Source organism: Amblyomma mixtum, chromosome 1 (genome assembly GCF_055824585.1).
Source record: "Amblyomma mixtum isolate Tamu chromosome 1, ASM5582458v1, whole genome shotgun sequence".
Taxonomy (NCBI): Eukaryota; Metazoa; Arthropoda; class Arachnida; order Ixodida; family Ixodidae; genus Amblyomma; species Amblyomma mixtum.
In genome coordinates, this window is record NC_143012.1 from 321,801,787 (window position 1) to 321,829,769 (window position 27,983).

A 27,983-nucleotide genomic window follows, 5' to 3' on the forward strand; every position below is an offset into this window, starting at 1 on the left:
TTGAATTAATTTTGTATACTTACCACTCCCTTTGTAACGCCTTAATAGCCCTTATAATAAATGAATCTGTATAATGACTTCAAGCGTATGCATGGATATCTGCGGCTTTGGAAGAAGATCGGCAGGAATTTTGCGAGTACTGACGAGAACACGCCAGAAAATTAAAAAAGAGCATTAGTACAGAATACCATACTTTGCAGGGAAACCAATAGCAGAAAGCATCAATCTCACGCTCGGAAAAAACTCAACGTTCCTTTATTGCCATCAAAACGACTTTCCGTGATTCCAACTTTCAGAGCGTGCGCATGAGAGGTGGTACCGGTACACCAGAGAGCATCGGACAATCTCTTGGTTCAGCTTACCTGAGATCACTCACGAGCTAGTAAATCAGTATTTATAAAGAAGAGCGTCAGTGATTGGCGCTCACTGGCGTGAGATCACGAAACTACGCCGAGTGTGTTCGGCCGAGTCGTCACCACGGAGCGCACGGAGATGGGCAGTTCTGGATGTGCGTGTCCAGCTGTCCGGTGGAAGGACGCATCAGAGCTACGTATGCAGTGAGCTGGAACGCAACGAACAGCGCACTATGTTAATCTTCGAGCATCATCGTCAGACTTGAGAAAAAGTTCTGGTTGTCGGCTTAAATCAAATCACTTTTTGTTGTTACGAACCTACAGAAAAAATTTGCAGCTGTAAGAACAACAGATCTTTCTCTGTGATCTGCCTCGGTGCTATGTGCTTTCGGAAACATGCAACGTCTAATGACGCATGTTTAGCTAAACGCACACGCGGCAGAACACTTGCTTAAATCAAAATTACAAATTATCTGGTGGATAAGCGCTAGTAATTGAAGTTTCCTCTGCATGGGAGCAGGACATAAATTTCGACAAAGCAAACAACTAGGAATTAGGCTGCTCAAAACGCGCCTAACGCTGCACATTTCCTGGAAAGGTAAGTGACAGCACAGTGAGTCCTTTGCTTCCAATATAACTTACAGGCTGTAGAAGTTGATGAGATAGTATAGATAATGTATATAGACGCTGGAATCCGGTGCTCTTACCATATTGAGAACAGGCTTTGTGCCCAAGACATCGAATAGACTTCCGAACCCAAGGCCCTGCGGAAATGTAGGCGACAACATTTAAAAAACACTGAAATTATGCACTCTAAAAAGTACTAGCTGAAAATGCACTCAAAAGTAGTCGACGACATTGAAATGAGCCAACTATAGACCAATGGAGGTGTACCGTGGGTTGAGTACTTGGTTGTCACGCCCTATACAAACATAATCTAACATTTTCACTTAGCTTCAGAATAAAATTCACAGATGCAAGAGAAAGTTTAGTTCCCGCATGTCTTGCTCTCGCGACAAATCATCTTCATATTCGAAAACACATGAGGACGTCGATAATCTTATGCCTCGACAGTCATGGCCGCGTCTAGGACAAATCTCGTATGAGAACGTGACAAAGAGTGTTGAACAAGGGACGAGCGTAATATGAATCTGTACATTCACGAGGGAAAAACAATGACAAAGGTGACATCACTAAGGTAGAAATAGATAATCACATCAAATAACCATGGTAACAGCGGTAAAATTAGCATGAAAGGGAAATTTAAACATGATTCATTTCGACGTAGTCAAAGAACGTCACTGTCAGCAAATTTTCAGAATGTGTTGCAGCGCTTGAAGATAAACATTCGTTACGGGCACACAAAGTCAGAACTTCAGCAAATAATTCAGGTGTTTCGAAGAAGTCCGCCACTAAATTTTAAATATGGGCTCTTTGAGGTATAGAAATGGCTTCAACGCCATAGTAATACCAGTGTCGGCGGACACCACAAAACACGCGGGACATGTTAACTAGTAAGCTGGTTAACAAATTTCTGATAGTTTTAACTGTCCCCTTTTCTCCCGTGTTGACTGAAGGAGCGAGTGCCGAAGCGTGGGCGGGACAGAGAACACAGAGGTCACTCCGCCTAAAATACGCGCGCGTATTTTAGCGCGAGATGGCCAACATTTGTCGAGCCACAACGTCGAGGGTAATCACGTTTTCGAAATTCTAAAAATATAGATATGGCTATTAACGTCCGGCTACAAATTTGCTATTACAACCAGGCGCCTAACTGTAATAGATAAAAAAGTTATCTAATATATAGAGTTCAGTTAACGTATTAGTTAACATAATTCTCAAGTTCTTTCCTCTCCGCCAAAACTGGTTTTATTAGGCCGCAGAAGCCAACTTGACACTCAAAAAGCCTATTTTAAAAATTAGTGGCAGGCTTCCCTGAAACTTCTGGTATGTCCGTACTACTAGACGTTCAAAAACAACGACACAAGAAAATGCACTACAGGAAGTTTCAAGCGGCACAACAGGTTCGCTGAAAGCTAAAAGCATGAGACGATAGCAACCATGAACAAACAATGCCACTGCACAACAAACGTGGCCAGGAATGGCGGCATGACGTTTTCTGTCCGCCAGGCACGTCAGCACCGGACATGCGTGCGCATACCTGCTGCGTTACATTCCTCATGCAGTGCATTCCGGGGCCGCGCCGGTCGTCGTACGAGGGCGGGGTCTTCCAGTGGTCGTAGTTGGTTTGCAGCAGGAACCACTTGTCCGGGGTGTCCGACAGCGTATACACGTCGGCATCGTGGCTGTTCCGGTCCCGAGTGATGATGGCGCCCTGCCGGGAAACAAACAGCACGTCTTTGTCAGAAATGTGCACTTCACTTTGTGACTGTGGCATAGGACGCGCTAAGCGGGCAGCGGTCTTTGGTGACGAGGCAATATCTGCAGCTAACATACGTTCGAACGTGGTCACAAAACTGTCGAAATGAAGGCCGAACCGATTCCTCTCTCTCTTCGTTCTCTCTTCGTCACTATGCGTGCCACTACGCACCATGGCACTCCGACTGCCACTTTGGGTTCCACCTAGGACACCATGTTTTGCACCTTTGAGACCGTGCTTCACACCATGAGTTGCACCTTGCACCATGTTTCACCTTGGCTACCATACTTCACACTATTGCGACCTTGGCCATCATTTTATGTACTATTGCCACCAACACGGCCACCGAGGACACCATATATCTCACCATGGCCTGCACCATGCTCCATCTTGGCTACCATACTGTCCACTCTTGGCACCATATTTTGTACCTTGGCCACCATTTCTTGTACTATCGCCACCAACACGGCCACCTAGGACACCATGTTTATCACCATGGGATGCACCATGTTCCACCTTTGCCACCATATTTTCCACCTTGGCCACCATATTTTCTACTATCTCCACCAACTTTGCCACTATATTTATTTCATGGTGGGATTTTCGATAGGGGCAGAGTGATCTAAAGTCAGCACATCCTCACGAGAAAAAGGAAACTTACTTATACAAAGTACAGTCAGCGCTATGGCTTAAGGGAAGTGAGTAATCGCGACAGTCGGTTGCTTAATTATATATCCAATTTCTGCACTTAATGATACCGTTCCAAAGGCAATTTTTAAGGGTGTATATTTAGTTGTGGCGCGCCTGAGAAATTCACAGACCTTTTTTAAAGGGAACCAGTGGTTCTGGAAACATTTTCCAACTGTTTTCTGGCAGATTTCGCAGCTAGGCGCACAAAGGTGTTGGAAGCACTCCCCATCCGATACTCGTAAAAATGCTGCTTTCTTAATGTGGAAATCGCCTCCATCTCGACGAGGTACTGGATAAACAAGCCATTTAGCTAGCTTGTAATGACGATGCATCTCCATTAATCACGCCACTCGGGACCCGCGAAAGTGTATCTCTCATTGGCAGATCCTCTTGGCGAATAAAGGTCGACAGTCGAACCGTGGACCATTGCCACAATATGGCAGCCGCTGAACTGACTGACTGAACTATAGCCAGAATGGTTGTGGTAAATTCCTCGTAATTAACCCGACATACCAACACATTCCACAGCGTTAATCCCACATCACAAATCCAACTTGAAGATACATGTTGGTGGCTCAAACTGTGGAGGGGAACTCGCAAAGCGGTGTAGATAAAGATATGGATCATAGCGTTGTCCCGTATTGCTATGACGAAGGAAGTAAACTTATAATTACTAGACGCATCACTGCTACCTGCTATCCCTAGCTGGTTAGAAACCGAATCCGCCTTCGAGTATTCGTCGGAATAGATTTGACTTGCCAACGAAACAGATTCACCGTGGTACCCGGGCAACACTCAGAAATCGCAAAAAAGCCCCAAAGAAACGACCACAACCACTCCTTGATGATCTATACAGGCAGAGGGCGCAAGCAAAGAATGAAGGGCGTTGCTTAAGCTTACATGTGGCCGGGGCTCACGTCGCAGCCAGCTGTTTAGTAAAAGGCGCATGAATCCACATGTGCATTGCCGCAACCGGAAAGAAACTTTGCACATTTTCTCGTTGGCTTCAGGGCAAGGTCCAGGATGAAGAGAGAAGTGCAGAAGGCCCGTTCCTGTTTATTCTTAACACCCTCCTGTACTAGGTTCATCATGAAAAGGCCAGGCTTCTTTTAGCCATGAAGCAGTAGCCGTTTGCAATTCCAATTTGCAAGTCGCCATTTGCATGTGCCCGTATTACCCCCCCTAGAAGCAAAGTCCACATTGCTTTCCGAATATAAGATCAGGCAGGAAGACTCAATGAGTTAGAGAAACAACATATTCCCGCTTGACCTATACATATACCTCGCATAAGAACCCCGCTCCTTCAAGCAATCGCTGCATGTAGCGGTGTCGTCAAAGGTAACAAAATTTGCCCCATTTCACGCCTCAGGTCAACTAAATGCAGAAAAAAAAATCAAAAGAAGGCAGCTCGCATAGTGCATGCACTAAATCTCAGTGCAGCCGCACTGCGCCGCATTCACATTTCGATTGCACGTCTCTTTACTTAGCGCTGTCCGACTTGACCATCATTTACAAGTTGTAAGAGTTGGTTTGAGACCATGGTAAAAGTGAATAGCGTCTGTTCTCCCCTTTGTCTTTTTCGCGATGTTCGCTTTTACAATTCCCAAAGCGTAGTTTTTACCTCGCCGGGCCGGGTTCCGGCCAGAATGAAGTAGACGGGAGCCAGCAGCTTGGTGGTGGACACCGCCTCCTTGGCCGCCTCGTAGCTGGTCACATTCTCCATAACCTCCCTGGTGAGGAAGCCCACCCACTGCTGGCTGTGGTCACCGAGGATCCACTCCAGGAGTCCTAAGAGCAGAATATATTCCCAGTGTTCACGCCCGTGCTCATGTTGGATGTCCTTCAAACCAGTGTGGCTCGCTGTCAAGCATGCCGGATTTTGCTGCTATGTGGAGTTAATGAGCAGGATCACTTGACTACAAGAGATATTAACATCTCGATTTCAGTAAGAATTCCGCAACACCAACTCGCCAATCGGATTCCCTGTGGTCCAACCCATTGTGAACAATGGATCCGTACGAACCATAATTGTCCGTTTCTGAAGTAACTTTATTGTATACTCTGTCTTACTGCGAACAAGAAATCTAGGCGGTTAAAGTATGCCTTTACTTCTAAATTCGTCAGTAAGTGAATTTCACCGTAGCAGCGTGCAGTGTCATTAATCGGCGAGTAAGTGCTTTGTCCAAGGAAAACGTTTCAGAAACGATCCTTCTTTGTTTGGATCACCATGAAAGACATGCGATAGCCTCGCGGGAAACAACAATGTTCAGAGTAGAAAGCCTTCACAAAACCATTTAAAATTCCGGAAATGAAACTCACCAATAAATCCGCCATTCAACTTGAACCGTTCGTTGACTGTCATTGAGAAAGCACCCTAAGAGAATGAAACAAACACCGTTAACTGGTAATAGTCGTACCAAAGTGTGCAGTAACTGAAAACTGAGAAAAAAAAATGCTATTAACGGTTACAAAGGTGAATGCAAAATCGCGTACCTCCTTCACGGCAGTCAAGACGCCCAGGTATCCAGCGAAAGTGACCGCCTTAAAAACGGTTTTGTGTGACCTCTGGAAATCCAGCTTGACGACCGTAGGCCTCAGTACTTCCGTCATAGCCCAAGTGTGATTTTGTGGGTCCCAACTGAAAATGCCAAAAGTTTTTGTTATTACGGCCCCTAGCCACAAAGGACTAGATGGAGAGATATATCGAAATGAGAGTTCCAGCCGAAAGTGTACTTGCCCAAGGAACAGCCCGAAATCCATATTTCGTGCATGGTATATCTCCCCTGGTCAGAAAGAGAATTGACGGCGAAACTTAGCGCTCTCCAGCATACATTTCAACAAAATCCGGTCAGGAAAAAGAAAGAAAATGCCCTTGCTTTTTCCCTTTTTATTTCTATGGTCCTTACAAAAATCTTCAATAGACAGTCTATTGAAAGTACATACACAGTCTATGGACTGTCTTGCATTTTTGTGTGTATGTGTACAACAGCCGTCTACAAAATGAATCCCGAAGAACTTCCGTTCCCTTAGTAGTGAGACAGCTACAAGAGAGTAAGACGAAGTGTTTTTGCAGTTCACGATAACTGCTTGATAGGCTAGTTGGTTGAACATGGCAAGAAACCAAGGCTCAAAGACGGAGCGTAAACAAAGAGGTGCAAGCAGTCGGTTTTTTGCGATGTTCTTCAAGTTCGAAGAGAAGGAAAGATCAAACAACGGCCTTATCTAGGTTCTAAAAAAAACATTTCACAAAACCAAACACACCATTGGCATCCTGAGCCACAATGGAAGTGCAGACCGTGAAGAACTCATAGAACACGTTGTAGAGCACCACTTCACCTAAGAAAGAAATGAAAAATGAAGCATTTCGCTGTAAGTAACCGCTGAACTGTGCAAGATACGCCGGGTATAGAAATTCCTAGGCGTACCCAAAGGCAATCCAGTTGTTTCCGAAAGGGACTTCATCTCCTCAGTGAACGGCCACGGCAACGTACTGAGAAGCTTCGGCTGATAAGAAAAAAAGAACAAGAGGAGACGGAAAAACTCGCAGTATCTTTTTGTTATGTCCCCTCTAACAATCATGAGCGTGCACTATGTACTTTTATCACATTTGTCCGTCCAACACCTACCATGGCCGTGTCGATCAGCCTCAGGACCCTCTCCCCCAAAAGGTCCACAGTCAAGTTTTTCAGCGCCTCGTGCATTCTGTACACCTGAAAATGACGGTGAAAGAACACTGAGGTAAGAGTCCCAATCCGCTGAGACATATATGTAGTAGTAATCATCATCATCATCATCATACATGATTGTGCGGAAAGGAAAGATGTACCGCCTCAATGCCCTGTGGACACGTCAACCGCGCCGAGAAGGAATTCGAGGAAGGAGGGAGTAGAAGAATGGATAGAGAAAGCGGCGACGTAGTGGTGGGCTTCGGATGAATTTTGACCTCAAGAGCACGATTTTTACCGCATACCGAAAGAAAACAGAGCGTGGAACAAGGACACAGTAGTGTCGTGCGCGTGTGCTTGTACTCTACTTTAATTAGATCCTCACGCGCGCCCGACCTGTATATATGTTAATATGCCAGTATGTGAATAGATTTCTTGTATAGTGTGCCTCTCCCCCCTATCCTTTCTAACTGTCCCCTCACCTCTTTCATTTCATTTCTACACTATGCCTGTTATCCTTTATTTCAGCTGCTCCAGCTCACGTGCTTCCCGTAGCGATGGCAGAAGCCAGGGCTAGAAAAATGTTTTCCTTCTTTTATTATTATGTGCATTAAAACCACCACCACTACTACTACTACAAGGACATAGTTTCTTTCTTCCTGCGTCCTTGTTGCACGAGCCTTCTTTCATTAAATTCTGACCACCTGGGGCTCGTTAACGTGCAGTGATACGCCACAGCATACACATGCGTCTTGCATTTCGCTTCCGTCAGAATGCGGCCATCGCAGCCGGGATTGAACCCGAGTCCTTGGGTTTAGGTGGAGAGCGCCCTTACCACAGCCACCCCGGCAGGCGTCCGGCTTCACAAGTGCATTGAGAGAGAGAAGAGGGAAAAGAGTGGGGCAAGGAGAAGGGGAGAGAGTGGACATCACCGACGACGACGACATGATCGCACCGAACGTCGCCCATACAGCTGTTGCTGCAAAAGAGGCGCGGCTTCTCAAGCTTACCTCCGCCTTTTTCGCCTTGGCTACCTCGGTCCATCTTTCGCTTGGCGGCAGGTCCAGATTTATGACGAAGGAAGGCACCTCTGAACTGCAAGCGATACATGTACAAGCAATGAACAATCAGAAACGGCTTAGGGCGATGTTAAGCGGCTACAGCTTTTCTCACCGTTTACATGACTGGATGTAAAAAGACAAAAGCTAAGAAAGAGGCGACGAAAGCGGCGATATCAAGGAGAAAGTCGTCGCTTGAACGCTTCACTTTATACTCAACGTCAATTTTTAATAGTTCAAATTGTACCCCCCCCCCCCCCACACACACACACACACCGTCTTTTCCAGGAGTGACCCATAAACCCGCCCCTGCGTTGACAGCTTTCTCTCAGTCCTAACGCGAATCACACGCGGAAAGCTTCCCAAGAGGCAGTCCAACATTAAACCAACCGGAAACAGCGAACGCGGCGTCTCTGTGCAGCATCGTATAAGCCGTGGTATAAGCACTTTGTTTGATGATGATGATGATGATGCCAACATCCTGGCGCGCTTGCGTAGCAATATAACCTTCCAAGAGGCTTCGCGCGCCCTGAGATCGACGGAAACTCGCCAGGTTTGAGTTAAAAAAGTGTCGATCACCTGACATAACACACTCTGTGGCAGCCAGAAAGGAGAACTTGGGGTTCCTTTTCAACCATCTGGGCGCCTCTACATGTGCGGATGTACGCTTAAGCCTCGCCATAACGAAAATGCCGACAACTAAAAAGTGGGTACAAAGAAAGTAAGCGTTGCACTCATGTAAAAGCTCCCCTGGAAACGTACACGACCGAAAATTCATTCGCTTTAGGAGGAGTTCGAATTAAGCAGAGAGCTTTTAATACATGATATGTTGACGGGACAGAAACATCACTAAGAATAAACCGGAAATTTGAATTAAGCGAATTCACAATCAACGACAATCTTGTGCACACATTCCCTCATTTTAACCAAGTAGCGTTTTGCAAAAAAGTGGTCACGATTGAAGTTTTTTCACAAAGAGAAAAAAAAAAGACAACCGTGTTACGTTACGTGAAAGTCGTGCGCAACTCTTCAATGTTCCATAGATGTGGTAGCCGAAGTTTTGTCTTAGTATTAAAAAAAAAAATTCCATGATTTTTTTTTTGTATGGCCAATTTTCATTGCCCGTACTGCGGAGTCACAACGCTGAATAGGAAAATTATCCTTACCTGTTGAGCGGCTGCAGACCATGTTCACATTTTGTTTGCTGAAACCAAAATGCAACGGGCAAAAATTAGCCTACGCTATATTCCCTCTTGCAAAGAGACATGCATTAATCGGTGGCCGCGTGAAAATGAACGAAAATGAACGTTTAATTTTCTCTTTTCCGAACATGGTACCGAATAGCCCAGGAACAGGACGGAGACCTGAAGCCACAGACGACACGTGGTCACTCCGTTCTGTTGATGCACTGTTCGACAGGCCATGTGCTGTGTATAACAACCAACTCGCTCAACGCTGCCCTTTGGTGTCCATTTCGAATTTAACTTACAAATAACGGCGCAATGCAGCCACTCGCTTACACGTCATCTCAGCTAGTTATACGAGCGAAAGCTCTGTTGAGCATGGTCTCCACTATCTCAAATCAAATGTCAAGGTCAAAGGTCAAGGTCAGGTACCCAGTGGTCATAGTCATACTACCATAGCTTGGGCGATACCACCACGCAGCCAAGTTCGGTTTGACCTTGTGAGGCATTGAAGGCCATTGTCTCATCTATCAAGAAGGTGAACCCCCAGGTCGAACGAGCAAACCAACCTTATCTCTTCTTTTTGTGTTTACCTTGCCAGTTTTTTCAAGTGTCATTGCGATTTGAGCGCCTCTGCCGGTCACTACTTGTGTAGCAAGAGGCTACTTGCGCCCAGTGAGCAATTTATCTCTTGAGCTGCTGCCAGAACGGGCCCGTGCTGGGCTCCTTGTCTCGGGCCTCAGAGTGCAGCTCATTCAGTACTCTGTACTACTGTTTCCCGTGTAGTACTCTAAACCCTTATTCAAGTATGGTTTATTAATCAATGTATAATGCAGTGCTGTGCTCAGGAAAAACGGGCCTTATATAGAGGCAGTATAGTTACGGTACATAAATGTAATAAATAAAAGAACACGCCTTCTTCCGCTCCAAAAATGGCTCCGACTGTAATCGTAAACTGGCAGCAAAAACAAAATGCAGCAGGTAGGCGTCACACAGAAAGTGTCAGAAAATACGTGTTAGTTCTATCCTTGACCTCCCTGCGAGGGAAGAAACAATGAAGATAACGCACGTTTCACAAAAGTGATAGCGCGAAACAAAGCGTTGTTGTTACCTTGAAAACACCAGCACTGTGAGCCCCAAACTCGACAACGAGCAGGAAAAGATGGTAAAAAAAAAAAATGACGGTTTATTTGCGTAGTTCGACAAAATGCGAATCGTGTGCGCTAGCACTGCTGTTCTCGCTTCGGTTCTGCTGTTCGGATCATTCCCTACATTACATTCATAAATCCCTGGGAGTGCGCATCTCATAGCGGCGGTTAAACGATGCGCCACGGTCCTGCGATGGCAGGTGCTGCCATCGATGGTTCCTGTGAGACCCGAGGGGAGGAGCGCAGGCCCCATCGAAGTTGTATGCATTACACGAAAACGCCAAGGCAGCAGCTCTATAAGTCCAAGAGCGGAAAGCAAAGGAACAAAATAAGGAACGCTGTTTCTGCCAAGAGAAACATCAGCTAACATGAACGGATTTCATTTTCCTGCACACTACATGCATAAGCGATATCATTCGATCTGGCAGGGACTGCTGCCGATGGTAAACGCGAAAGACGACGCTTTCCGCAGAAGGCGCCCGATTTCGAACACGCGCGAGACTCCACTGGGTAGGGCAGCGAACTCAACAGACAGGCTTACCTCGCCGGCATTTCTCGCCCTGACCAGGCCGAGCATCAGGAGGAGAACCAGACCCAAGGGGCTCATCGCGGTTGGCGCTGGGTTTACGGGGCTGAGTGAATGATGAACCGTGCTCGAGCAGCACGGGACTCGCCGATCTGCGCGCGACGGCTTGATAAGGTTGTGACACGCGTCCACGGAATTCCCTTATCGATAGGATATCACGCGCCGCTGAAACAGGACGCCGCGGTTGTTTTCACTTCAGCTGGGCGCAGTCAGGAAAACCGCGTAGGCGTGCAGGATTAAAAAGCACCGGCTGAACTCACGCGCTCAGGTCAGCGCCGTGTCAGGAGGGTCCACCACACGCCACTTGTTGTACTGAGTGTGCTGAAGAATGCAGACTTGCAAGGAGACTGGGCACCCGAAGACCTAAAGTTTCATTCCGAAACCACCGCGCGTTTTCAGTTCTTGACTACCCGATTAAAAAAAACAACTGAAAATTGATTTTTGAAGAAAGGAAATGGCGCAGTAATTGTACCACATAGATCGATGTACACCGGAACCGCACCGTAAGGGAAGGTGGGAGTGAAAGAACAAAGAGAAGAAAGAAAGAGACAGAGGTGTAGTGGAGGTCTCCGGAATAATTTCGACCACATGGGGGTCTTTAACTTGCACTGGCATCGCACAACACACGGGCGCCTTTGCGTTTCGCCTCCATCGAAACGTGGCCGGGAATGAAACCGGGAACTCCGGCTTAGTAGGCGAGCGCCCTCCACCCACCGCGACGCCTCACAGGCTCTTGCACGCGCTGTGAAACACCTTTTCGTTGCACTGTGCAATACGGGCGCGGGCCGTCAGCTTGCAGACCCGTCATGAAGGCTCGTGAGCGCGTGAGAACAACTATCTCGGGGAAACCGCCACGTCGGTCTCGCAGCGTTCACTTCATATGTGAGTTATTTTATTTATTTATTTTATTTATTTACAATACTGCTGGTCTTATTGCAAGACCATAGCAGGGGCAATTAGTACAGTGCAAAAAACAAATATAAACATATTATTCAAAGGCAGCAAACATGGCATAAAAGCAAAGGTAGGGAAAAGTGAATTGGCATAGCAAAAGGATATACAGAACAGATCTTCGACAATGGTAGGCACAATTTCAAAATGCACTCAAAATCGCATACATGACAAGTTAGAAGGGGTTGTCTTCTTGCCTAGATTTGCAGTCACGGTTGCTGCATCGCCACTGTGTATTACGACAAATGCTCTATCTGCGACACGAATGATGATAAGGATTGAGTGCAGGTGATGTTACGATCCAAGCGATTCCATTAACTAATGGAGAGAGGGAAAAAGGAATGCTTAAACGTGTCATTATGGCATACATACTCGGTTAGTGTGTTCGTATGTTTGTGCCGTGAAGGTGGCGATTGTGAGTACGTCACGTATTTTTTCACATCTATCCTGTACTGCTCGTGTAATAATTGAAACAAAAACTTTAAGCGCGCTTGTTTTGCTCTTGCGCATAATGTTTGGAGACCGGATGAAGCTGCAAGCAATGTTGGGGAATCTGTGCGCTTGTATTTATTGTGAATTATTCGTAGGGCTTTGCGTTGTATAGCCTCAAGTTTCGTGATGTTAGTTATTGATTGGGGGAACCAGACTGTGTTCGCGTATTCTAAGACTGGCCTTACAAGGGTTTTGTAGGCCAGGAGTTTAGAAGATACTGGTGCGGACCGCAAGCGTCTCCTGATAAAGAGAAGTTTCCGTAAAGCAGTAGACGTGATGTTAGCAATGTGAGAGTCCCACCTCAGGTCAGAAGACAGCGTAATACCTAGATATTTATGGTGTTTAGTTTTCGCTAATGGAACGCCGTTTACAGAGTAAGAAAAGCAAAACGGGAATTTTTTTCTTGTTACTGTCATACAAACGGATTTTTTAGTGTTTATTGTCATTTGCCACGTCTTACACCATTCTGTTATTTTTTTTAGAGAACTGTTTAAAGACAGATGGTCTTCGCGGTTGTTAATAGTTTTGTAAAGAATGCAGTCATCTGCGAAGAGCTTAATGTTACAATCAATGTCATTAGTTATGTCATTGATGAAGAGCAGAAATAACAATGGACCAAGGACTGATCCCTGAGGAACGCCCGACGTTACTGGAACTGTTTTGGATGAAACATACTCAAAAACCACAAACTGAGACCGATTTGACAAAAAATCTTCTAACCAAGATAGTAAGTCGCCTTCCCCGATAAGTTTTTAGTTTGGCCTAGCTGGCACAGTGCACCTTATTCGAAAATATATCCCATTACAGACGTTCCTCTCACGCAGACACCACGTTGCAGAGAGGCATAAAACGGCGAGATATTACACTATCGCGTAGCTGTGTCTGCGAAAGCTGCCTCCGGACACGCAGTCTGTGGGCTTCATTACTCACCACTACGCGGAGGCGCCGCCTCCACAGGCGTAGCTTTCAGGGAAGGATTCAGGAGCAGCTCTTAGACGGGGCTGTCCTTCCTATTTGTGCAACGCATTTCTTGGACTTTCTTCGTCGAAAAAGCTCGCGCGACGGTTACCACTGCGTGAGGCGAGATTCGGCGACAGCTGTTTTGCAGTGAATACTCCTTGTTCGCTATCGTCTGCATTAAAGTGCACGTAACGTCAATGTGTTGTCACACGTGACATCGTAGTCCTCGGACCGGTGTAAGCATCATCATCATCATCATCAAAACTTTAATTTGCACCGAAATGAAACTCCTTTTTGCCCCCCCCCCCCCCCCCCCCCCCCTCGCACGAAGGGAGCCCTACTCAGGAGCCTCGCAAACTAAGGTCTGGTGAAGATACGTTGTCGCTTCACGGCCTCAGCCGCCAGGCGGATGGCTTGTTACTGTTAAGCGGGGTCCTCGCTCTGCAGCAATGTCTCCCATGCTTCTCTATCTTCTATCTTTTGCTCGGCGCCCGGGCTGCCATCAAATTCCCATACTACGTGGTCGAGAGCGCCCCTCTTCCCGCACGTTATGCAATACTGATCTTTCTCCTCTTTCGAGAGCATATGCAAAGTTGGAGTGACGTCATTCCATGTTGACCAATCAGCGTGGCGTGCTACGCCAATGCTGCAGAACAAGAAAATGTACCCTTTACAGCTCTCCCTGCAAGACGGGGACCCAGTGCGGTTTCACCACAAAAATTTTCGGCAACACTGAACTTTCGCTCGATTGGAAATTGCAGCGCTCCAAATGATCGAAATCAATCCGGAACCCCTTCAGCATCTTTCATCCCCAATCCCCTTACGGCGCGCCGAAATCAATCCGGAGCCTTTTCAGCATTGTGTGTCCACCGAGAGTGCGACAGTTACTGCGTCTTGAACCACGCAGCATTCCAGGAGGGAGGGAGTGGGCAGGGGAAGTGGGGGAATTGTTTAGTGATCAGACATGTGTAGGCAGTTTTCGAGGTCTGCATAGCGGTCAGAGCAGTTAGGGAAGCCGGACTTCAGTTCGGAGGTCATCATGCACTGACGAGCAAATAGCACAGGTCTGAAAGCTAACCACTCACGCTCAGAAGTTTTCAGTGGCATTTCCTTCCGCTTGCGACGTTTACCCAACCGAACACTCACCCGAATCAGTGTTTAGTTAGCGTAAACATTGAGAAACGGACACGAGAACAGGCCGGCTGACAACTGCTGCCGTACATCGATTTCAGTAGTGAGCTGTGCTAGACACTGGACCCCAAAGCACAGCAAAGACGAGCCCCAGAAATGACCACCCTCCGACGACTGTGTCAGTCTTAAGTACTACGTCTGCTGAGCTATACCTCCGCACAAGCGCAGTCAGCCCGCAAAAAGGCCAGTATCGGGTAGGCGCGCTATCTGCGCCACACTTTTTTCCCACATGGTGCGGCAGTGCCAGTGCCGGACCATGCGTGCTTCACCCGTCCCTAAGTTGTAATGGCTGGGGGACCGTACTTCGGCCGTAGTAGCCACCACCTAATGGGTTCTGGATTACGGTACCCAGTCGGCGTTCTCAACTGCTATCAGCCTACGCAAAAAAAAAAAAAAATAGCTGCGGTTCAATCCGGCTGAACCGAGTAAGACGAGCGAAAGCTCTGTTAAGGTAAGCACACGCCACACGCTTTTATATAGCGAACGGCGTGGCAGGCGATTTCCGGCAGTTGCGAAACTGTCATCGGCTCCGCATATGCAGTTTTCGCGACTCGCGAGGCGCAGCGAATCATGTGATTCGACAGTTGCGAGGCGAGCGAGCGCCATTAGTTCAACGCGCGCAGCTGTGTTGAGGCAACGCTGGTTGAGGCGTGACTAGACACGTGGCATGACGTCAAAGCAAGCCTCCGTTACGATCCTGGTTTGAAGGTCAAATTTCGTTGCCAGATGACCTTGAGCTTTGTACGGGAGGAGTAGAGCTTTCGCTCTAAAATTTAACACATTCATACTACACCAGCAGCAGACATCGCAACTGCGCCAAAGCCTCGAGGTTCGTACTTACCTGCACCCCGTCGTCCGTAATGCTGTGAATGCGAAAGCATGCACGCGGGTTGTTTGGCTGCGGCGATGGCGTACTACTATTCGCGAAGCTGATCTAATCGCGCCGCCCGAATGGAAGTTGAAGACTACGATACCCAAACCCACAGCGAGAATTTGGCGCGCGCGTTGTTGTGCTGCGGTGAAACAAAGCTCAGAGCAAGCAAACTGCCAGTTTTGAGTAATCTAGCAAACTTGAAACGTTTTTGAATCACAGCGCAGCCTCAGTTGCAGCTATCACTTTGAATATTACATCTTGTTATCTTGATCTGCTGCTGTTGCATTTTATTTGGCTTTTCCTTTCGTCGCTGCATCCTTACAACTTTGTCGAGGATTGAAAACTAGAATGCCGAGCTACCGCCAATTGCCGTGTACGCATTATTCGCTGTCGGTATTATCGCGTCCATAAAGCGGCTCGTCCGCAGAGTCTTGGCCGGGAGCACATAATTGCGCTGGAAAGCTTAAAAAGCGGTTTGATAAGGTCTGCTTTGAAATAAATGCTACTCTTGTCTCACTGCGTTTTTCCTGTAACAAGGAAAGTCCACTTACTACGAAATTCGGATACAACGAACACAATGCCACATTCCTGGGCACACTCATGGCGCCGTCTCCCGGCCGAACTGCCTTAACCAGTATTCTGGCTAGCCTTAGCCATGGTGGCGGGCAGTGCTTCTTTTTCGTTGTCTCTTCTGTGTGGTGCCCTCGGGGTCCGCTGCTGCCTGGCGCTTCACAGTACGTGTCCTGGCCGTCCTGACTGTCTAGCCGTGACATATTTGGTGGCGCGTGGCCGTCAGGTTCACTCGTAGTGGACTCTACTGCAATTCTTTTCTGCCATTGAGTAAACAATGGCTTAACTGGAGATGCAAAACTTTTTTCCCCTAAATTGCTGGCGGCGATAGCCTCCACCCACCAGGGAGACAAGCAGGAATGCCGGGAAGACTAAGTTTCTTACTTGCTTGGCTATTGTTGAGCATAAAACGTGGACTCAGCCGTAAAAATACACCTCTTCTTGAGGCGAAGAAACTTCGAAGAAATGCTGTGAAAGTTTCCATACCAGCCTAACTCCGAACTTTCACTTGCGCTTAATCTATTGTAGTAGTTCTGCACATGATGGAAGGAGGAGAGATGATCCAACAGCGTTGCGAGGTGCGGCCAGTTAATGTACGCACAATGCGGCTGCAATGTGGCCGGCTTAAAAACCACTGCACTTTGCACGTCAAGGATTTTAGTAACTAAAAAAGGAGATCTCTATCAAGGACGCCCACTGAGCGCCATACATCGGCCCCACGCTGAAAGTATTCTGCTCGACTGACACAGCCACTTACAACAGCAAAGCCGTTATTAAAACAATGCGCATACTAAAGTTCCTTCTACCAGCTAAGCACGGAACACGAGTCACTGCCTTGCCACTGCAGGTAGTCTGTCGCCTTCCGTAATGACGTAACGCGCACAGTTATGTTGCTATCATTAACGCACTACAGTAGCTTACAACTTGGAAAAAAAAAAATGAAACACTGGCCCGCAGTGTCCTGTATTACCTCACTCACCTATTATAAGCCAGCTTTTGAAGGAAGTGTATCAAACAAACCAGGGCATCAAAATTATTGATCCTATAATTGCATTTCATGATTAGATTCTTGTTTAGGTTACAAGGAGCTTTAACAGCGGACTTTTTTTTTGTCACCGAGGAATTCTGTCCTGCGGTCCTGAATGTGGGTCGAGCTTCCCTGCAACTTGGCAATGGATTAGTCCTTAACTTAAAGGCCTATTTGTTAAAAACATAAGACCGCTTAAGACGTGGACATTCAAAAGAATCGTACAGGGCAAGACAGGATGTCCACGTCTTAAGCGCTAGTCTTATGTTTATAATGAATCACAACCAACTAGCGCAGATTTCTTTGACTATTTTTTGCTTGCGGCTTTTTTTTTCAAATGATGCGCTAGACAATAGTATGAATGGAGCACCTCGTGGTATTCGCCTATGACCGCTAAATATTTATAATTGAATTTTTTCTTGACGCTGCTTCGGTTTCATCAATGGAACGATGGCTATGATGCGAGGCACAAAAAAAAAAACGGGAATGCAACTGCTGATGTGTCGTTTGCTGTAATTCTAGCTACTGACGCAGGCCGGTTTGTGCTGTAGCGAGTTAAAATGACTATCAGTGTTCATATTGCAGTTTTTCGTGCGTCACGTCACCTAAACATCAACTACGAGTCACAGCCATTGTTCGATTGATGAAACCGAAACATGAAAGAAGAAATTTAATTTTAAATTATTAGCGGTCATAGGTGATAACCAACGTCCAACGCACCATTTTAAAGAAAACATGCAATAAAATTAGGTGTCTATAGTACGTTAAAACTTAATCAAACTTAAAAAACAGTAGTTAACACTGGACCACAGCGTTCAATTTTACTCCGCTGGTTAATCCCAACAGGAAATGAAATCAGCTTTTGATGTTTTGAACAAGCCAGATATCATAACTCTAGAGCTTATTTTTTTCTTCCGATTACCTTCTTGTATAGGCAGAAAAAATTATTAATAACCGACTACTTTTTTGTCGAGAAGGAATTCGCTGCAGTGGTGCTGAATGTGGGCGGAGTTTCACTGCAGGCTCAAGTTGTACCCGACTATAGCAAACTTTTCAGCATCTTTGTACACAGACATGACAGTAGCCACAGTTGAAAAAGTGCGAGGCATCGCGGAGGGAAGCGGTTTAAAGTTCCTTGAAATGTTTTCAAGCCAATCACTTTATGCTAAACCTAAATCAACAGTAGCTTGTTCCCCAAGAGAGGGGGGAAATGCTGCACCATCACTTTTACAGGAAAGCTCATGGCCGCTACAACTAAACCAGACACTTAGAAGGGTTGACACTTGACTGCCTTAACATCGTCAGACTGCACACTATTACATGCGCTGTTAGCGTCACGGATGTGCTTGCTTGCTGACCTTTAGTCATCACTGCGTAAAGTGCATCGATCGAGAAGCTGTTGCACGAACTCGCAACTTGGCACGATGGACTCTTGCAAAGAAGAAAACAAGATGCCAGAGAAACGGTTGCAACTGCCTTTTATTGGAATTAACATGAAACATTGTTACAAATCATCTCCATTTAACTGCTTTCCAAAAATAGTACAAGTAAATGCAATATAACCAAGCATCTCGGTTGCATGGTTCAGCAAATGCCCAGACAATAGTGCCTCGAACGCTCACGAGAGCCACGCAACTGAGACGAGAAAAAACTGCTTTGTACCAACATATATATGTATGTATATATACTTCAACTTTTTTTTTCTCCTCTCTCCTTCGCCTCCACTTGTGTGTAATGAACAGCCACGTAGGCACAAAGCCAGCGCGAAAATCTCAACAAGATCCAGCTTGGATGGCAAAAAAATGGCTGCTCTGACCTGTCGTCTTTTTTTTTCGTCGTCTCCTCCTCTCTCGCTTAGCTTAGTAACATACTTGCTGTCTGCAAGCTTAGGTGAACTGCACATCTATTTTTTTTGTATTTTTACCGCTTTAAATTCTTGCCATTGTAAAACAGCACCAAAAATATATCAGTGCTCGTGTAAAATACATAAACATTAAACGTCTCAAAAGTGTAAACCACGGAAACATCGGGGGGATTGAAAAGAGGGAGAAAAATAACTTTTTTTTTTTCGCGCTTTTCATCGACGTTTTTCCAAACACTTCAGAAAAACTACCACATGACATCACTTGCAACAAGGATGGCCAAAATAAAAATTTGGTCTACTTTCAACTTTTACAATGAGAGAGAGATAAGAGTCTCATCTGCATCAAATCGGTGCAGTAGGGGAGAGGCCGAGTGAATTAAAACAAGAAAAAAATATGTGTGTATACAATATGTTCGATACCCGGAAGCACTGGAAGCGCTAGCAATGCAAAGACACGTCTGCCCCTTGATAACACTGAACGATGCAATGCTGCGCTGGGAAACACTGCAACAGTTCACTCAGCTCCCTCTTTTAGGACAGTACAGCTCGGCATGCGCATCACCCCAACCTCACTGCCCTAACTGAGCATACACTCCACTCCAAAAGGAGTCTCATCACCACAACAATGTGCCCTAGCGTAGTTCTTTCCAATAACGCTCCAAGTAGGTGGCCATTCCCTGCATACACACTACGGTGTACACAGCTTTAGCAACAGGAAAGTAACCAACCCGTAGCGTTGATAGAAAGAAATGCGCCCGGCAACCCCGATGATGAGACTTGGAGGTGAACATTTTCATGTCAGTTCTCTTTCTTCGCAACAGCCGAAGAATGACCGCTGTTTGATGATCGCACAAATAGCTGCATGCCGGCCACGAATGAGACTCGCCGAGAAACTCTCCCATTGCAAAAGGCCGTGACAAGAAAGGCCTCCCTGACCGCAACAGCCGCAGATAAGAAAAGCCCCCTGCCTCTTCGTCCCACTCTCTGCTCAAAGCGGCAAAGTGGCGATTGCGGGGCTACAAATGGGAGCGGTATATAGTCTGGAAAGCAACTGCTCCTGGGGCCTTGCCGTAGCGCCTATAGCACACCTCTCTTTTATTGCTCTAGGATTATTCGAGTAATGGCGCCAGCCTTCGCCGAGTGCACGAAGCAAGCCACGCGTTGCGAAGGGAGACGTGACGTAGGGGCAAAGCAAAGGGAGGGGGGGGGGGGGGGGGGAGGAGATGAATGCCACAAACAGCACACCAAGGAGCAAGCAGAACCGGGCCCCAGGAATACTGACTGAGCTCTTCCAGCAAACACCGCGGCCAACCAGTGTTGCAAGCGCATGCCATAGGCAAAACAACATTTTGCATAGATTAAGAGTGAATAAACGCAAAAAAATAGGCTCTCTTCCCTAAACACTCACACACACACACGCACACACATAGCCTCTTGTTCACTGCGCGGTTAAATTGGACACACCCAACAAGTCTCTGCTTCTGCTAGACAAGAGGGACCCGAACGACAGACGAGGGGGATATAGTGCATGTGCGGATCTATTGTGATTCAAGGCAGTAAAATGCAAAACAAAAACAAATGAGACTATGAAGGAGGGGCCGCACGGTGTGGTTACTGATTCTCTCCCTTTACCCCTAAATCTCACTCACGCAGTCTTCGTTACTAAGTTTGTGTAAGCTTCACGTCACGCTGTCTCAATATAAATGGACTAGTCTGGTAGTATATGAGCTGCAGAAACAGCCTAAGCAGTAGACAAGTGTCAAGGGAAAAAAATATGAGAGGGGCGAGAGAGGTGTCGAAGAAAAACAGAACAGCACAAGGAAATGATTTGCTCCTACACTTGTCTTTCCTCCCCTGCCAGGAGGAGAGGCAATGCCAGAGATAAAAGATACGCCGCCAATAAGAGAAGAATTGTGTGCATAGTCGATGAGTCGTGGCAACTGCGGCGAACAACGGCGAGTGAGGGAAATGAAAGCTGCACGAGCTACTCTTTGCCCAAGCAAAACAGAAAGGCACTAGCAGAGATGTGGTGCGACAGTGTGTGGGATGACCTTGCAAATGTTAAGAACAGCAACGTGAAGCAGTGCAGGACCGTAATAAGCTACTTGCCAACAAAGATTATGCAAGGGGGAGAAAAAAAAAAGCTTAAAAACAAATTCTGCATGGTCTGTAAAAATATCGACAAGGAAGTGGGAAGAGGGGGGAAAAAAGGCCTTGTCTCATCAACCTTATCAAGTAGATGAGCAGCACAGTACGTTCTAACTTCAAACAGCTCTCCACTGAAAGACACAAACAGAAAAAAAAAGACAACATTAAGGACCCTGCGAAAACAAAGAAACATGGAGAAAATACTGCCCTTTCCCCAAGGAAAAAAAGAAACAACTTCGGGTAATGTATAATATACAATAGTATAATATCCATATGTATAATAATATTGGCAGACTACGTGCAAATAAAGGCTTGTCTGTCGGGAATGTCTGTTTCCCCGACGGTTTGAGAAATAAAATGAGTGTCACAGTCTTGTCACAGTGATTTGTAAAACAAGCGAATATAAACGAAAAAAAAAAAAAAAAAACGTATTGTCACACATGTACACAAGACACATTGCAAAAACAAAGCCCTACAGGTCATAAGCTTACCAAAAGAAAACAATGACGTGAGGGGAAATCCGCAGATGTAAGAAGCCCATCATTATGCTCAACTTTGTTCCGCCAACATTGATTCCTGCCAAGAAGACGTTTGTTACCAACTGAAAGCACCCAAAGCCCTTTCTTTTCAGCCACTGTTTCAACTACGCAAGTGTGCGCACACCTCACTTGGCTACAATGGCTATGGATAGATCTAAACTTGGTGCCCACAAAACAATGGTGTGTCACACTGTAAAAGACACTGACCACACTCCACACACACAAATAAAGCACTTTCATTGAAGCACTTCCAAAGCAAGGCCTGTGCGTTTAAAGGTACACCACCAGTGTCTTTTTTAATAGCCATAAAATACTTTTAATTAAAACAGATGGTGGGAGAATAAAGATGGGAATAAAGCAAACAAAGAAAAAATATGGTAAGTTATTACACCGGGCCAGCTTCCAAAAGGAAAGCAAGGGGCCCCCAAACTAGCTGTCAAAACCTTTCTATAAGTCCAACCAACGAAGGAAAGAAAAAAAAAGTGCACAAGATTCTGACTAGATGCATGTAAATGTATGCACACAGATATGGATGCCTTGCAAAAAGTTGCAAAGAAACGACAAAAAAAAGGCACACAGGAGAGAAAGGCAAGGGCACTTAAACAAGGAGAAACGAAAAAGAAAAACAAAAGGAGAGGGGGGGGGGGGGTAAAAAATGAACACTGTGTAATATGGATTTCACCACCACGCTGTTGCTGGGGGGGAAGCATTGTACTCTCTCTCTCTCGACTGCAGGCACAGAGAAAAAGTTTGTTTGAAGCAGCACAAGCTGCAAGAATCCTTAGGAGAAAAAGGAAAAAAAGAACAGGGGGGGGATGAAGAAGCAGTGGGAGGGGTTGTATAATAAGCAGCAAAAGGCAATATTCCTCAACAGTTAAAGAAAAATATAGTGTGCCTAAAAGTGGCTGCCATGGAATGTTGCTGGTGAAGTGCGCTTCGCTGCTTCCCTCCCTCACAATAATATTGCTGGCAATAAACACACACACACACACATGTGTGTGGCTTTGCCCATGGCGCTCAAAGTAGCGACACAGCAGCGAACAAAAGCGCCACACAGGGAAACACGTGGCAGCTAACTCTTGTCGCCGTTAACAATAGCAAAGTGTGATAAGTATAACTGTGAACATATGCGTGTTGTGCGTGTGTGGACGTCATTTCAGGCATGACCCAACAGAAGATGCAAACCCAGCACTGCAGACAGAGGCATAGGTGGTAAAGAGTACCCCCCCACCCCCCACACACACACACACGAAAAAAAAAAACTAAAAGAGAGAAAGCTGTGTATACAAAAAAAAAACAACAACATCCTTTCTGTCTGTCACTATGTACATTCTGAACAAATAGAATAGGGGGAAAAAAAAAGTAAAGGGTACAGAAAATACCACACAAGTTTGATAAACATGCAATCACAAGCTAAGCTCACTCAAATGTAAAATCATACAGGCAAACAAAAATGAAAAGAAACCTAAGCATTGCAACAACTTGTAAACGTGATGAAAATAATGGCAGGCTGCATGGGCACAGAAAAAAAAAAATGCCATTTCCGGCTGCTTTCAGGTGCAGCTCTTCATGGCAGCAACTGCTGCAAAGCTGAGGTGTCGCAAACTGAGGTACATGTGTGAAAGAATAAACACACACACACACACCTGATGATCCACTGTAAACGTGTATAAGTTAGTACGTTGAACAACAAGCGTAGCTTAAATTATGAACCTAACCGGAGGGAGGGGGGAATAAACCTTCCAAAAACTAAATTGGAAAAAAAAAAAAGAAGAAGACCACGCCGAATGCACATACAGTTGTGAGGAATCAAGGCGAGCAGCAAAGCCCAGCCAGTCCAACCAAGACTACACATTAAAGCTTTTTTAAGCATCAAAATGTGCACAGAAAAAAAAAAACAAATAAAAAGAATGTGTTTGTGCCAACAATCCAGACAGCATCAGTTGTGCCCATGCTCCATACATATTGTGCGAGTTGGTGCCCCAAGAAAAAAGAAATGCCTCTAAGATGGCGATAGGAACTGCCAAAGCCCTTGAACCATCGCCAGCAGATGGGAGGCAAGAGATCCAGACAGCAACTTCTTCCACAAAGGGACAAGCCACTGCAGGGATGCCCCGAAGCCAGAACTGCTTTCTTGGCTAGAGGCATTTTTCTCCCCTCTCCCTCCCAGCAGCCCAACAGTCCCACCTCCGAAGCTGAACGTGTGTACTCAGTCCTCGGCAAGCGCCGAGGCAGCCCCCAGAGCAAGGCTCCTTCATTGGAATCAATGTAAAACGCTGCCAATCTGAACAAACATCTCGCACATACAGTTCCAGCACGCACTCGTGAGGGACCTCTCTCAAAGTAAACACCAACAGGAGAAGAACAGATGATGTCAACGAAGGTTTAACAGAAAAAAAAAAAAAATTCAAAAATCCCGACAGCTGCTCACTGCCAGTGTTCTGGGAATGCCTGACAGATGCAAATTATGATATCAGTGGGGGCTGGAAGTGTGGGGGGAGATAGGCAAGCCTGGACTGGGCGTGAGAAGACACAAGAGCCGCTTGAGCATCTGCATTCTTTCCATCTTTTTCTTGGCTCTTCACGTGTGAGAAGACGAGAATTAGGAAGTAGTCGGTGATAGTGAAGGGCCAGAGCAACGCTCATGCACGGTGAAAGATAGTTTGAGAACGGGAAGAAGTCAGTGTGACAAATCTCCTTTGTGTTATGACGATGATGATGTATTTGCTGCTGCTGCTTGTGTATAAGCGCATTGTCTGCACACACTTTGTGATAACCTGTGAGTACTGGTACACTGCATAACACATACCGTCTTTTTTTTTTTTCCTTTTCCCTTTTTCTTTCACTTAAGAAGAGAGAACTGGGAGTGAACCCACATGGCACATTTCATCTATGTATATATACTATATATATATATATATTTGTATGTATAAAAAAAACCACTAAAGCACAGTAAAAAGGACTAGGCACAAGGGTATATATATATATGTGTGTATACATATATATTATATATATATATATTTATATGATCCTCCTAGTAGACGGTGTCTCTGCGCGGTTGATGCAAACCTGAGAACAACGTAGCAGGAATGGAAAAAAAAAGTCCAATCAACAAATACCACAACTCAAGAGCTTTCTGCTGCAAACTTCAGGTAAAAAAAAAAAAATGATAAAGTCAGCAAGCATAACACAAATTATAGAAGATTAATCATAAAACTTCCAGACTATTAAGACAAAGGCTTTCCGGTCTCTTCTTTTTCATTCTTTTTAGAAAAAGGCTAAGCTCTGAAAATGACAATGCAGGAAAAAGAAAAAAAAAATACCTTAAAGCCAGCAAGCAGCAAGAAATCTAGATGCTTGAACGGTGGTGCAAGTGTGACCACCACTGCTACAGTATTGCAAAAAATGCCAGAATGCAAATGCAGAGCGCTTTTTTTTTTTCTCTCTCCAAATTCTTGCCTGTGCCAACAGACGAGACGTAGCTGCTACTTCCAAAACCAGCCATGACTGACACGCCTTTCAATTTCTCAAGCTAAGTAGAGACTGCTATTCAGAAATACTAGCAGGAGCACAAAACGAGCTCCTATATAGCTAAGGCAGGGAATGTCGCGCCTAAACTTGGCGACATGCGATAAAAAAAATTAAACAAAGAGAAAACAATGTTTGTACTGGAATAGCTTACAAGACCGTACGCGTGCGAACTCTTGCAAGAAGAACAACTGGCCAGAAATACTTCCAAGTGAAATGATGTAAAAGACTCAATTTAAGGCTGAGATTACAGGCCAGACAGCAAGAAGACATTTTGAGAGTATATGTATATATATATATATGTGTGTAAAAAAAAAGAAAAACATGAAAGTTAACAACACTAACTACACAGCAAAAAAACATTTCAAGAATATCACAGTTAGCAATTTGTGTGTCTTCTCAAGCTCGTGTGCGAACAGTGGTAGTAGTAGTAGTAGGTGGCCAGAAAAAAAGTGTAGGGGAAAAGGAATGAGCGAAAAACATGGCTGCTGCTGCTTCAATGTAGAGCTAACAATCTAAGCCTGCATAATGTCACATGCTTCGAGGATGTGAAGGAACGTTAAATGATATTTGATGCAAAATGGTGCGTCAACACGAAGGCATTATTACTTTGTGTCTTTGGGAAGCCTAGCGATAACAAGTGATGCCGAGAGTGGGCACAAAAAAGGAAGAAGAGGGACCTGATGCAATAATGTGAGGGGAAAACGAGGGCAATGCATTTAACTAGAGCACAGCACTCAAAGAAGCTATGCGGAGTGGGCAAGCTGCAGCTGACAGTGGCAGCCAAAATGGGCCTGAAGCAACACGCAGTCGTGTTAAAGGCCCTTTCAAGCTATCCGCACTGCTTAAACGTAAAAGGAAATGGGCAAACGCAAACACCCTTTTTCACGTGCCACGAGAATGCACAGGCAGTCCAGAGAGGAGAGAGCCGACTCCCTGGAACTTGACAATCCTTTCTGTGTAAATTGTGGGGAGCTGGCTGCTGTGCACAGCACTTGCACGTCTTCCAAGCTTCTGCACTCCCACACAACAGGGGTAACAATGCCCACGAACAGCTACGAGAAGAGTGCTGCTTCAACATTCTCCGTGAAAACTTAAAACCAGAGAACAAAGAACAAGGATCAACCTTGGAAAAGCTTAGAAAAGAAAAAAAAAAACAGGTGCAGAGGGGGGCCACAAACAGGCCAAAAAGACAGCAAGCAAAAGAATAACAAAATGCCCGAAGGGACAAAAGGCAGCTAGAGGCCAAAGAAAGGAAGAAAGGGGGGAAGTCTTCGATTTGTCAAAGCAAGCTGGGCTTGGAACTGTTTCTCCTTGTCCTTCATGCCACAAAACAGCAGACATGCGTGCATCAAAAGGATGCGGGACAGTTGTAGGGATTGAGGAGGAAGTGGTAGCTAACGCCATGGCACAACGCGAGGAGAAGCCAAAAAGCCCACTACTGCTGCATGGTGTGCTAATGAGGAATAAAAACCCAGAAGGAAGAAAAGTCATCAAGCCAACAGGACGTACTGCTTCGGAGGTGGGGCCCTCGGAGGTGCGAACTAAAAAGGAAAAAAAAAAAAAAGAAGAGGCAGTGGCAAGTGCTGGTGACAACACCAGCTGCTGCCCCTTCAGACAATGTAGAGGGTGTTGAGCACAAGCACGTGGTGGTTGTTCTTTGCCAGTGTGACCACGTAGCCCTCCGAGGTGATCTTGAGGCCGCAGCAGCGGCTCACCTTCACGTACGGGCACTCAAACTCGGACAGAAGCAGGCCATCCCGAGAGAAGACCACCACGTGGAAACGGTTCCCGTGGCTGTCTCCCACGAGCACATCGCCTGCGTCGCTGATGTCGATGCCATTGGGGAAGTTGGTCATGCCGTCGCAGCCAATCTTGCGGAGATACTGGCCCTCCTCGCTGAACACTATGACACAGTGGCCCTGGATGAGGGGAAGAAAGGTCACCTTCTTTCTGAGACACGCAGTAAGAACATGCAGGAGGGAACACTCTGCTCTCAGGTCACCCACACAAAGTGTCGTGGATGCAGTAAGCCAGTAAGTATCATGCCCGCAGCTTTCTCATGGCTACAAAACCACCACTGCCACCCAGCACCATTTAGAGACTGTTTACAACTAGGCACTTGACTCTCTTAAGGGGGGAACGCGGCTCTTTGCAGCCAAAAGTCGGACAAAAAATGAAATTTTTATCTTTTCGTTTTCGCGATCTTGAGGGCTTTCCACAGCTAAACATCCTAATTTGTGCGTTACAGCATTTCAAAGACGTGAATCCGTGCACATGGCCATTAAGGTGAGTTCACACTGGCGAGTCGCGGAGGTCGCGTGACAGGCTTAAATCGATTTGTTACGCTCCCTCCCCGCTTTGCATGCGCTTCGGAAACCGTAACCAATTGACAGAAATCGGTCGCGTGACGTTTGCGACTCACCAGTGTGACCTTGCCTTTAAAACTGAGGTCTGATCACATCGATTGCCTGCCGTTCGAGAAATATGTGCTCCGCTAGCACCATTTGGGTTTCGTTTGAAAGGACGCGATTCAGGCTACTGCCATATTTTGGCTGGCGGCCATGAGCAAGCCCATGAAGCAGCAAACACAAGGAATGAAATTCTGCAAAATGCGCACAGCTATTGGTCTCCCAAATCACGTGACCAAAATGGCCGACTTTTGGTTGGCTGGCAGCATTGACCGCTAGCACCCTGGCACCATTTTGAGCTGGTCGCGCTGCTCCACTGTCGTGGCCCAGCGAGGTCTGTTGGGCGCAAAGTGCGACACATTCC

The 27,983-nt window shown here is 46.0% G+C and overlaps 2 protein-coding genes across 3 annotated transcripts in view; both read right to left on the reverse strand.

Moving 5' to 3' along the window:
• Positions 1–238: 238 nt before the first annotated feature.
• On the reverse strand, positions 239–11,177 carry LOC149372688 (acid ceramidase-like). The gene is made up of 13 exons (XM_089567243.1): positions 11,020–11,177; positions 9,313–9,350; positions 8,099–8,183; positions 7,050–7,133; positions 6,849–6,927; positions 6,685–6,759; positions 6,161–6,206; positions 5,917–6,061; positions 5,743–5,797; positions 5,045–5,211; positions 2,515–2,688; positions 1,061–1,117; positions 239–562 (listed from the first exon to the last, which is right to left on the reverse strand). Exons 1-13 carry the CDS (start codon positions 11,083–11,085, stop codon positions 473–475), a joined length of 1,161 nt encoding a protein of 386 aa, XP_089423369.1. The 5' UTR covers positions 11,086–11,177; the 3' UTR covers positions 239–472.
• A 7,413-nt stretch (positions 11,178–18,590) lies between these two features.
• Positions 18,591–27,983, reverse strand: part of mei-P26 (E3 ubiquitin-protein ligase meiotic P26) — a 41,425-nt gene continuing 32,032 nt past the window's right edge. For both annotated transcript variants that reach the window (XM_089567247.1, XM_089567246.1), the window contains one exon: positions 18,591–27,130. In XM_089567247.1, coding sequence (XP_089423373.1) covers positions 26,822–27,130 — 309 coding nt within the window. In that variant the 3' untranslated portion in view covers positions 18,591–26,821. The remainder of the gene's footprint in view (positions 27,131–27,983) is intronic.